This window comes from Hippoglossus hippoglossus, chromosome 19, assembly GCF_009819705.1.
Source record: "Hippoglossus hippoglossus isolate fHipHip1 chromosome 19, fHipHip1.pri, whole genome shotgun sequence".
Classification (NCBI taxonomy): domain Eukaryota; kingdom Metazoa; phylum Chordata; class Actinopteri; order Pleuronectiformes; family Pleuronectidae; genus Hippoglossus; species Hippoglossus hippoglossus.
This window is the reverse complement of record NC_047169.1, coordinates 16,974,503-16,986,573: the sequence shown is the minus strand read 5'-3', so window position 1 is coordinate 16,986,573 and position 12,071 is coordinate 16,974,503. Positions and strand designations below refer to the sequence as shown.

Below are 12,071 nucleotides of genomic sequence, written 5' to 3'. Positions count from 1 at the left end.
GAAAACGCTAAAACAATGAGCATACCAAAAAACATGAATCGGTTTTGTTCAGTCACTGCATCGATGCAAGCTGCTGCCTGCATGACTGCCCTCCAATCATATCACTGAGATGCCTGTTAGATCTGTAGATGTACTTCCATGTAGTCATAGCGGCTCATTCTACAAAGGTGAGCCGCTGTGACAAGACGGAAGTAAAAATACAGATCTAATATAAGGAGCACTAGAATGCTATGAAAGGCAAACATGACAAATCAGTGAACGTGATTTTGCTGTTGCTCAACAATGAAAATGGAGATTGCAGAGGTAGCAGAAAGTCCCCAGATTTGTCGCTAGTCGCTAGATACGATTTTTAGTCTCTAGGGAAGGTAAAAAGTCACTAAATCTAGCGAGAAAGTAGCTAAATTGGCAACACTGAGGAGACAGCGCTCTCACGTGAGCTATACAAGGCATGGTATTGCCCCCACCTCAGGAGATATTGCCACAGTGTGTGCTGTGATTATAAAAGACCCAACTAATCAATTACTAAAGTAGTTCCCAACTATTTTTTACAATTAATTAAATCGATTAGTTGTTGCAGCCCTACAGAGTAATGAAATCTGTTTTTTACTAGACCTATGATAGGCTGGGTGAAAAAACGATAAAGGTATTTATCACAATATAACTTTTCCTCGATATAAATAAAAGACATGGTCGATACAACATCGATAGAACTCATTCCATACATGTTTTGACAGACAACATGAACAAGCAATGATAATGAGAACAGAGCCGCGCCAAACTATTCATGTTGCTGGAATAGAGTTACTGCCATGTCAAGTTAGGTTATATGAATTCAGCAGGTTTTTATAAAGATCAGTTCTAAGTGTGAGTGATACGAAAACATCAGAGGAGCAGAGTCACTTGTTGACCTGCGCAGAGTAATGCGCCTCTGCAGTGGAGCTGATTTGATTTATATCGTGATATATCGTTATCGACTGATATGAATATAATTATCGTGATAAGATTTTTTCCCATATCGCCCAGCCCTGCCCAGTGCTGCTGTAACTGTCTGAGAGACAATACCTAATTTGATATACTTTGTCATAAATTCATAAGAATTTGAGTTCAATTTGTCATTAAAATGATTTAAAATGTTATAAGAGAGTAAAAGTGTAATGATAGATACAATATTTGTTAAAAGTATACCATGTAATATAATTTTGGTTTAAAAATCAAATGCTGTTTAAAATAGGGTTCATTTAATGTGTAATGTAGGCAGTCACATGACCATAGGTCAGAGGTTACGTATGTAAGCGTGGCATTATAGGATACAGCTAACATGGACACAGAGGACACATACGGCCGTGGAGTACCCACATTCTGTACATGGTTTAAGAGACGCACATTGTAACTGTATTTCAGTTGTTCATTCACAAATACTTGTTTAAGTGACTATGTGAACAATATGGACATTTCTAGAAATTATACGCATCTCAAAAATAATAAGGGAACACTTAATTGTCAAAGTATAACAAAGTCTGCGGTGTGGTTTTGAATCCAGCCCTCAATGCCCTCAATTTTGGTTTCCATTGACCGTTGTTACGTCATTTTGTTCCAACTATACAATGTACATCAGTAAATATTTTCAACTTGGTTAATTTGTTCCTCAAGATCTGATGTGTGATTGAAGTGTTCCCTTCATTTTCTTAGCAGTGTATACAATTTTTGCACATTTCTGTTGTGCTAATATGTTTATCAACAGACATTATCTTGAGAGACTTTCAGAAAATTATGGAGAGATGTATATCTGAAACCTTCATTCTTTTATTTTCTTGTAGTTTTCACAGGGTCTAATGAGGAAACAGAGAGAGAAAAAAGTAAATCTTCAAAAGACTACAGTACGATTTGTGGCCATTATTTCATTGAACTGGTTCAGTTACAGCTGCTGCAAACAATTATTTTCTGTATCAGTTCAGGTGTCCATTACTTTTTGATTCTTCTGTTGGTGAGCATTGTGCATCATGATTGGCTTGAGCCAAAGGTAATTTTACCAAAAGCAAGGCAGATTTCACGAGTTTAAAATTGCAAGAGGAAAAAAGCAGAAACTCCCTCATGTTGAAAGCTAAAACAATGTTGGACTTATTGTTTAATATGACTTCAAGAATGAATAAATGATCAAAACTGCTGGTGATTCAATTTCTGTCGATTCATTAATCATCGGATCCTCTCAGTTCTAGATTGACAACGGGTCAAGTCACCATGGAAAGAAAGAAGACGTGAGGATGGAATTTGCATCTCAGATATAAGGAGAGACTGGTGATGCAGAATGCAGGATTTCAGGCAGACGTACCTGAGTCTGTGTAAGGAGGGAGGTGTGAAGCCCCAGGAGAGTGTTGTAGCTCAGATCCAGGAGAGCAGGGCTGCTCACAGCTCCAGATTGGACCTGAGTGGACAAAGCCTGTCTTTGGATACGTGCTCTGTGCTGGCCAGGGCCTTCCAAAAAGATATCACCTTCACAGATGTGTCGCTAAGTGACTGCATGCTCAGCGAGGAAGGTGTGTGAGAGACAGACAAACCATGTGTATGATGGCTGATAATACATAAGTAGTTGTTTAGTATAGAAGCATGTGCAAATTATTATGCAAAAAACTAAACAAATATATGCTTGATACATCTTTTGCGTTTCCATGTTGATTACAATGATTGGTACTGTGGAATGACTGAAGCTGCAAGAGAAGTCACTGCAGTGTGATTACTTAGTGCTGTTTGTGACATTTCACTAAAACCTGCCTGAGTGCCTGAAGTAGCTGTCTTCAAATCAAATGCCTTTTAATGGATAAAGCTAGGGTTTTGTTCTTATTATAGCCATTTTCAGACATGAACTGCGGGCAAAGTCCGGAGAATTGGGTCTGGATTTTGCCTTTCACACATGCACAACACAGCGGGACGTTCTCTGCGCAGACGCTTTCAAACCAGCAGCAAACTCCCGCATTATTTAGGCGAGAGGTGTAGCTGCTGGGTGCAGCAGGCAGAGGCAGGATGTAACCATTAATTCCGCTGCAGAGATCACATGATCATGTTTACAGCACCCCGACACTGTTGTCAGCTCTTATCACCACAAACTCTTTATATCTTCATCTGTGTCTTCTATGTTTATGACACTGCTTTTTCACTAGGAGATATGTTTTCTTCATTACATATCATTTCATATGACTTCATTATTTTTTTCAGTTTTGCGTCTGTCTCGTGTTAGAAGCGTCATCAACTACTGATAACGGAGGAATGTTTTGACAAAATAAATGCTGTCAACATGATCACGTTATCTCCGCAGCAGAGTTAAAACGTTACTTCCTGCCTCTGTGTGATGCACTACCTTTCGGCTGAATAATGCAGATGATTCGTTGCTGTTGTGAATGTGTCCTGGCAGAGAACCTCTCGCTGGGTTGTGCATGTGTGAAATGCAAACTGGGTAAACCCCGGACCCAATTCTCTGGACTTTACCCATAGGTCATGTCTGAAAACGGCTATAGACAAAGTGCTGCACATAAATGCACTTTATGAGTCGTGTGTGAATGGGTGGATGACAGTTCTTTGATTGGTCACCAAGACCAGAAAACCGCTATATAGATACAGACTATTTACTCAAACAAGAGGATATATGTTGGGGGCTATTGTCACCACATTTGGTGCTCTGGTGTATTTTCCTGCATCAGGACAGTTAACTACATAGTGATGAAGGAACATGTCGCCCAGTACAAAAGTGTGACCCGGAAACCATGGAGCTCTGTGGCTCAGAGGTGTAGGCTACAGTATATTGGACTTTGGATACAAACATAGAACTTGTTAACATACATTACTTACATTAATTGGTGTTTCAGCTCTGCACATAAGATGTGTATTTATGAGTCTGCTATGTTTGTGACTCAGGTGCAAAAGTACTCCTGACTGGACTGTGTGGCAACACAACTGTGAAAATCCTGGATTTGAAGGTACCACCTGCCAAATTAGACGTATGGCTCTCTCAGACACTAATGGATTTTTCATGAGACATTTGTTGATAGTCGCATCATGTAAAATTTTGTCCACAGGGAAATAACCTGAAATCAGCAGGGGTGGAGGTGTTGGGAACGTTGTTGGCATGCAACAAGACCCTGCGCAGGTAAGAATGATACAGATACATTTCTGAACATTTTCTGTCACTGTGTCACAACATGTTTATTTTTACAGTGTCAAGAGAAAAGGGTGAACCCTTTGGAATGACCTGGTTTTCTATATTAATTGGTCATTAAAGGTTATCTGATCTTCATCTTAGTCACTACACAATGTACTTAATGGGATAATTCACCAAAAAATGAAAATTCCCTCATTATCTGCTCACCTCTATGCCAATGGGGGAATGGGTGAAGTGTTTTGAGTCCACAAAACACTTTTGGGGGTAAACAATATTGCAGTCAAATCCAATACAATTAAAGTAACAGGGGATCAATTCTTTAAACATAAAATAACAACATAAAATAAACATTAAATGCCTCCATACTGTCATTCAATTGTCCAGAAGCCTCGACATTCATATTCGACTCAAAACAGCGTCATTTACACCATGTTTAAGCCTAAATGCATCCATTAGAGAGTTGCAAGGTTAAACCACTGCTGACCAAAAATAACACAATGTCTTATCTCACATTTGCCAAAAAAATATCTTGATGACCTGATTCAGGATAATATCCTGTGGACAGTTGAGTCAAAAGTAAAACAATTCAAAAGTAGAACTTTTTTTAAGCCTTTTGGCTCCTGTTACATCTAAAGACAACCCAGCATTCCACAATAAGAACATCATACCAACAGTCAAATGCGTTTGTGGTAGTGTGATGGTCTGCGGCTGCTTTGCTTCTTGAGGACCTGTATGACTTGCCATCTTTGATGCAATCATGAATTCTGCACTTAACTAAAAAATGCAGCAGGTCAATGGTCTGAACCACACAAGCAACTCCACCTCTGAATGGCTCATAATAAATAAGGTTTTGTAGCGGCCTAAAGTCCTGACTTAAATGCAATTGAGATGGTGCGTGATGAGACCTTGAGTGGGCAGTTCATGCTTGAAAACCCACCGATGTGGCTGAATTAAAAAAAATTCTCCAAACCAACAAAGGGGGGATAAGGATTCTGTCTCTGTCCTCGCGGCCGTGGTGCTTGGGGACCAGGTGGGGTGGCCCTCGCTCGTCTCGCTGGTCGCCCAGTCTGGCATCACACCTCACCGCTGTAGAGATGCATGTTAATTATATAATGGTCATTATTATTTTATAGGATGTATAATAAAATTATATGGCAAATAATAATATTACATATACAATAATGGTGATAGCAACAGTATTATATTGGTTCATTATTTCTCTTGTGATTTTACATTATAATTATTTTATTAACACCACATCTTTGTGGGATCCCTCTCCCAGGACGAACAGAAGTGCAATAGATACCACGTGTAATGGAGAACATCAGAAAGATACGGGTATTTAGAGCAGTGACTCTCAACTGGTGGGTCGCGACCCAAAAGTGGGTCGCGGACCCGTTTCCAGTGGGTCGCGGGCCTTTGCCTGGGCAAAAAATAAATAAAAATAAAAATGTTAAGAAGAAAATCCTGTTTTGAAGGGGATTTTTGATGCAGCTGAGTGCAGTCTATTCACACTCCGGTGAAACAGTATTTGGCGTTAATGCCTTGTAATGCTAATAGACACCCGCCATTTCACAGCATAGAAGAACCCCCGCAAAGTTTATTTTCAAATGCCCAGTTCTCCCATTAATTCCTTCAAACTCAGGTCTATGTCAGCGTTTACACCTAAGGTTGACGTGAGTGCTGCTTAATTTTCTTCAAAGCACAATGTTTTTCTATGGAAGCGTATTGCATTCACTTGAAAAAAAAAAAAGTTCAGATTTTCCGAGATAATTATCTCGGAGCGTTCTGTATTTAGGTTTAGCTTTAGTCAGCAGCTTCAGTTTGGATTTGATGTTGCCTGCTCTGGCCTCTGGCATGCAATTGACTATGGTCGCTGGTTTCGCCAACCTCACGTTTCTCAAGACCGAGTCACCAATGACCAGAGTTTGCTTCTCAACGGGTGCGTCGTTGAGTGGAGATAATCTGTTCGAAACTTGAACTGGTATGTCCTTAATCGTGGGCTTTGAGGTAGCACTATGCCCCCTCCGGACAGTCTCCCAGCCGTCCTGGGCTCCCGGCTGCCAGGGACAAGTCGAGGGACTGCTAGCGGAGGCTAAGCTAGGTGGCTCCGTAGCGGCTAGCGCGGGCTGGCTAACTACAGCTAACGGAGGGTCTAAGCTGCGGAGCCGAGCTTCTAAGTCACTCATTTATGACATTATGATTTACATCATTTACATGCTTTGTTTTTTCTGTATGTCTTCTCATTATATATCTATATCTGAATGTCTTATCTATCTTGTAGGTCACTTATGTCACTATTTCACTAATAAACTTTTTTAAAAAACTAAAAAAAACAATTGGGTCCAAATCACAGTTATCACAAACGTTTAATTGCAATTGTTGCTGTAGTTATTTATTAAGTTTTGGGGGGCAATTTCTTTTTCACAAGGTGATATAGGTTTTGAACTCTACCTTCAATAAATGGGATGATTATTTTAAAAGCAATTTTTGCTTACTCTTACTGTCTACTTAAAACTAAAATATGTTCAATCATCTCTACATTTAAATGTGACAAATAAGCAAAAATAGAAGAAATTGGTAATAGTATATTTATAAATCAAAGCCGACTGCTACAACATATAGTAGCAGCCAACAAATAAATCTCTCATATATCATCTGAGAAAGGATTCGTAATCACGACATAAACCAGATTTGTGAAACTTGTGTTTCATCAATAAAGTACCCTCCACTTTAAAGACTTGAAATATTTTTTGCAGGCTTGTGTTGGAGTGGAATGCGTTGGGGGTGTGGGATGAGGCCTTCTTAGCCTTTTGTCAGGGTTTGGCCTCCAACAGCATGCTGACGCAGCTGGACCTGCGCAACAATCAGATCAACCACCACGGAGCATCTGAGCTTGCTCTGGCACTCAAACACAACACCACACTGGAAGTGTTAGGTGATATACAATGACATCGAACAACACCCTTTCACTTTCACAAGACAGTGCACAATATTAAGTTGCATGATTTCTTTTTTCAATTTAAAGGGGACATAGCATGCCCATTTTACCACAAGTTGATATGGTTCCTTGGGGTCTTAATGAAATGTCTGTAACATACTTTGGTCAAAATACCACAAGGATCATTTAAAACAGCTCCTTTTTACCCTGTATAAAACAGCCCTCCACAGAGTGGCCTGTTTTGAGTGCCTGTTCCTTTAAATGCTAATGAGCCAGCTCCCCCCTCCCCCCTCTCCCCCCATGATTTTAAACGATATAAATTACATATTTTATATGATATAAATTATCAAATATGCATCCCATACTTTGTATTCCCCTTGTTGTCCTGGAGTTTTAATTTTCCCAATCACATAATTAAATGTCCCCCTCTGCCCATCCACTACAAGCACACAAGCAGACAGACAGAGAGAGAAAGAGAGGGGTGGGGGGGGGGGGGCTATGAAGACCATCATTTACCCCCGAACCCCGACATTCAACGGGTACAACAACAAGCGGAGAAAGCAGAATCGCGGGCTGACCTTATATATACAGTCTATGGGGCTGACCAGCGTGGAGAAATGCTCGTCCCGTGTGAACAGCCAGGCGGCTGCGCGCTTGAGAACGGCGCTGCGCTGCCTCGCAGCTGCGCTTCCGCGTCCGGTGTAAACCCGGCGTAACTACTGTACCCCGGCGTAACTACTGTAACCCGGCATACAGTAGAGCTGAACACTGCGGAAGTCTTCCACACAGCTGGCAGTGTAGGGAGACCATGTAGGGAGACTTCCAGTTCCTTGTTACGACACAATACCCAGGAAGCGCAATCGAGTCGCTCAAGCATGACGTTTCTGACTTAGAGGAACTATAACAAAACGCGCGAGTGTTTTTTCCCCAGAGTTTTTGGGTTGGTAGACATGCCAGATACCCACATTAACCTGTAGAAGCACTAACAAAGTGGAATTTGCATGCTATGTCCCCTTTAATATACATAAATTAGAAAGCAATGTATGAAATCTCATGAACTTTGTACATTGCCACAGTAATTATATTTGTCAGTAAAACTTTAGCTTTTTATCTAGACTATTCTCATCCTGGTTTTCAGTTAAAAAAGACATTTCTCAATATAAGTTATTAAACAGGGCAATACAGTGGTACAGTGATTACCATTGTTGCCTCTGGTTTGAATCTGCTGGCTGGCTAAGGCATTTTTTTTGAGTTTGCATGTACTCCCTGTGCGGCTTTCCTCCCACAGTCCAAAGAGGTGCAGGTTAGACTAGCTGGTGACTCTAAATTGCCCATAGCTGTGAATGTGAGCTTGAATGGTCATCCACATGTCATGGTTGAGGGTGTATCCTGTCTGTCAGCTGGGATTGGCTTCATGCAGGAATATTTTCACACCTGACCTTTTCTTATAGTTGTGAATATATTTTATCTCGAGTAGACTTTGTTTTTTCTCAATTTGTTTTTTTTCAGTTGGGGTCAGTCTGACATTGTTACTGTTCTGATGTACATAAATACAGTATTTATGATCGAATGGTGGTCCACTCTTATTTAAAGTTAGATCACTGTTACTGTCTGTTGACAGACCTGAGATGGAACAACATTGGTCTGCTGGGTGGCAGGATATTGCTCGAGGCTTTGCAGAAAAACAAGAGGATCGTGCAGCTGGAGCTGGCAGGGAACAATATTCCCAGTGACACACTCAAAGCACTCGGTAAGTCTTTTATTTAGATGCAGTAATAATTAAAGCTACATCTGTGATTGTAGCTGTAACAGAATAGAGTCACCTTCAATAAAACTTGCTATGCCTCTCAATAGTGTTACAGTGATAACTCTTTACCATGTACGCTGCCTCTTCTGGACCCACATTTCTCTGTCCTCATCTATTACCATTTTGCTCTTTTTGTTGTTAAACCATTTCAGAGCGGACCACTGGGCACAACTCAGACAGACAGTCCACCCTGAGAGAGAACCACAGGAAGACCCAGGTCCTCAGCAAAGAGATCCAGACACTGAAAGACAAGAAGAGCCATCAGGTAACATTCACTCTTTTAATTTGATTCATTTGGTCCAGAAGAATCTGGCTCATGTTCACATAAACCTGTTAATGAAACAGGGAAACATGAAATGGCATGGGCTTACAAGTGGCTATTTAATTGGACAGTTTTGAAGAGGTCATCCTGTATCATCAGCATGGACTCCCATGGTGAATTCCATGAACATGTAACTCTATACTGAACCTCATCGTCTCTGGTATCGTAAAGAGCTTATCAAAAAACGGATAAACATTATTTTAATTTGACTATAAATGGAAAATGTGTGTATGTACAGAGTTGGAAACGCCTTTTCACTTTCTGATTGAGCCTCTTGCTCCTTTGCTGATGTGCATATGTGTTACCATGGTTACCAAATTATATGCATAAAAATGTTTATGGTTTAAAGATTGCTTTATAGTTCATAGCCAGAAAATGGATTCAACAGTAGTTATACAGCAATTCCACAGTAGTCCTGAACCTATGCCTAAAGACCAATAACACTGGCTGTTAGAGTTTGAACTGGGGCAAGTGGAGAGGTAGTTGATCAGCATGTAATGAATATGATAGAAAGAATATGAAAGATGAAGAAATGTAGGGGTGTGTGGTGTTGGTGGGTGTGGGTGTTGTGCAGAGTCTGGCCCTAGGTGTTGGCCCGATCGAGTGTTCGGATACTCTGTGAGAAAAAAAGCTCCTCCTCATTCGCTCATCGCATTTGCTCATTGAAATCAAAGTTTACATGCAGCCAATCCTAAAAATCAACTAGAAAATTCATCCCGAGAAATTTTTAATGTGTGCATAGTGCTTGCTGCTACATTTATAAAAGTTGCAGGATTATAACATGATCCAGGTTGGTGAGAGAGAGAGAGAGAGAGACTGGGCCAATTTCAGAGAGAGAGAGACTCTGCCAGCCTCCTTTCAGGTTTCCTGGTCACATCCTGTAACTATCCGGGGGCTTTTAACCACCTGGGTGCTTTAATTTTTGAAAATCCAGCCTCCTTCAGGCTTCCTGGTAAGGTCTTATTAACATCCAGGACTTTTATTTTGAAAGTCCAGCCTCCTTCAGGCTTCCAGGCACATTCCTATCACCATCCAGGGGCATTTATCTTGAAAATCCAGCCTCTATTCAGGCTTCCTGGTAACATCCTGTAACTATCTGGAGTGTTTTATTTTGAAAATCCAGGCTCCTTTCAGGTTTTCTGGTGACATCCTGTAACTATTTGGGGTGTTTTATTTTGACAATCCAGACTCCTTTCGGGTTTCCTGGCAATTCCTGTAACTATCTGGGTGGTTTTATTTTGAAATTCCAGCCTGCTTTTGGGTTTCCTGGTAACTTCCTGTAACTATCTGGGGGGGTTTGTTTTGAAAATCCAGCCTCCTTTCGGGTTTCCTGGTAACTTCCTGTAACTATCTGGGGGGGGGGGGGGGGGGGGTTATATTGAAAATCCAGAGGGACTACTTGCAGTTTCCACTAGGTGGTGCTGTTGAGCCATTCTGCCTCACCAAATATTGTCCTTGTTCACATAGTGACTCGAATCGTACATGTCCATTTTGAGGCAGAATGGAGCATGTGCAGTGACGTTACAACCACTTCCTGTGTGTTGGCGTTCCATCGTAATGCACGCCGTAGCGGTTCAATGTAAAGGCTTAAGTGTCACAACATGGTCTCACCAGCTTCTCAATGCTTCCCTGACCTATTTTGAGGTGGATCAAATGAGAAATGTTGGCGTAGAATGTCAAAGTATAAAACATGGTACTTCCTGTCACAGCTAGGGGAGCATTGACTATTAAATTAAATTTGCATATAGAACTCTTCAGGGCAGGTTCCCAATCACAAACAAAGTTTGATGGTGATTGGAGCGAAAACATGGAAGTTACAGCTATTGGCGAGTCATCAAGATTCCCCGCCATGCCAAGGACACGCCCCCCAAATGAAAAGTCACAAGTTTGATTCTATGGCATTTGCTACTTCTTTAGGCTCTCCTGACCAAATTTCACATGAATCGTGTGAACGGGCTAGCTTCAGGACACTTAAATGTAAAACATGACATTTCCTTTTACAGCTAGGGGGCGCTATGACTGTTATTGAATATTATCATATGGAGCTGTTCAGGGCAGGATGATTGTGTACATATATGGTTTGAGGCACCTTGGACAATATACATGGACCTGATAAGGACTTCTTAAATGTAAAACACGATATTCCCTGTTACAGCTAGCGGGCGCTATGACTATTATCCAATATTTTCATATGGAGCTGTTGAGGGCGGGACCTTTGTTGTACATATGAGGTTTGAGGCAGATTGGACAATATACATGGAAGATATAAGCACTTAATTGTTTTCTGGCGAATCATTGAAACCCTCTTCCATGCAACGGCCATGCCCCCTGATGAAAACTCACACACAGATGTAATTTTAATCAGAAAGTCTCTAACATTAAAAGCAGTTAAAAGCAAAATAAAATGTAATGCCCTCACTTGATTTCGAACTCATGACCAATGGGTTACTGATTCCGTGTCTCAACCAACTGACCTAAACACATTGTTGAATATCAGTTGTGAAAGTAGTTTTTTAAAGAGTTCTTAAGTCCCCCTCTGGCCCCCCTCCTCTGCGTGTGTAAGGCACTAATGAGCACACCTGTGTATGGGAAGAGACAGATCTGAGCTCTGGCGCAACCCTCGAACAAATGTGTCTTGTTCAAAAACTATTAGTCCTATCTGAGAAATAAAAACACAGTTAAACAGTCTCACGTAGGTCGCAGAATGGACACTTATTAAGAACAGTGGGATTAAAAACAGAAATAAAAGCGTTGGAAGCAACGGCACCCTGTAAAATTCTCTACAGGAGGTCACCAGTCAGTTTTTTGAGGGGAGGTTTATATAAAATCCTACACTGTGGGCTGGGTCCAT

General features: G+C 41.0%; 1 protein-coding gene across 4 annotated transcripts in view; it reads left to right on the top strand.

Moving 5' to 3' along the window:
• The window catches only part of lrrc45 (leucine rich repeat containing 45), a 40,047-nt gene that overhangs the window by 2,537 nt on the left and 25,439 nt on the right, over positions 1–12,071 (top strand). Inside the window, exons 1-7 of one of the 4 annotated variants that reach the window (XM_034571154.1) lie at positions 2,398–2,534; positions 2,855–2,978; positions 3,907–3,968; positions 4,068–4,138; positions 6,910–7,088; positions 8,713–8,841; positions 9,051–9,163. In XM_034571154.1, the coding sequence (XP_034427045.1) occupies positions 2,909–2,978; positions 3,907–3,968; positions 4,068–4,138; positions 6,910–7,088; positions 8,713–8,841; positions 9,051–9,163 (624 nt within the window). In that variant the 5' untranslated portion in view covers positions 2,398–2,534; positions 2,855–2,908. Of the gene's footprint in view, positions 1–1,996; positions 2,535–2,854; positions 2,979–3,906; positions 3,969–4,067; positions 4,139–6,909; positions 7,089–8,712; positions 8,842–9,050; positions 9,164–12,071 lie in introns of those variants that run through there. The other 3 variants (XM_034571152.1, XM_034571155.1, XM_034571153.1) reach the window with 3 other exon arrangements.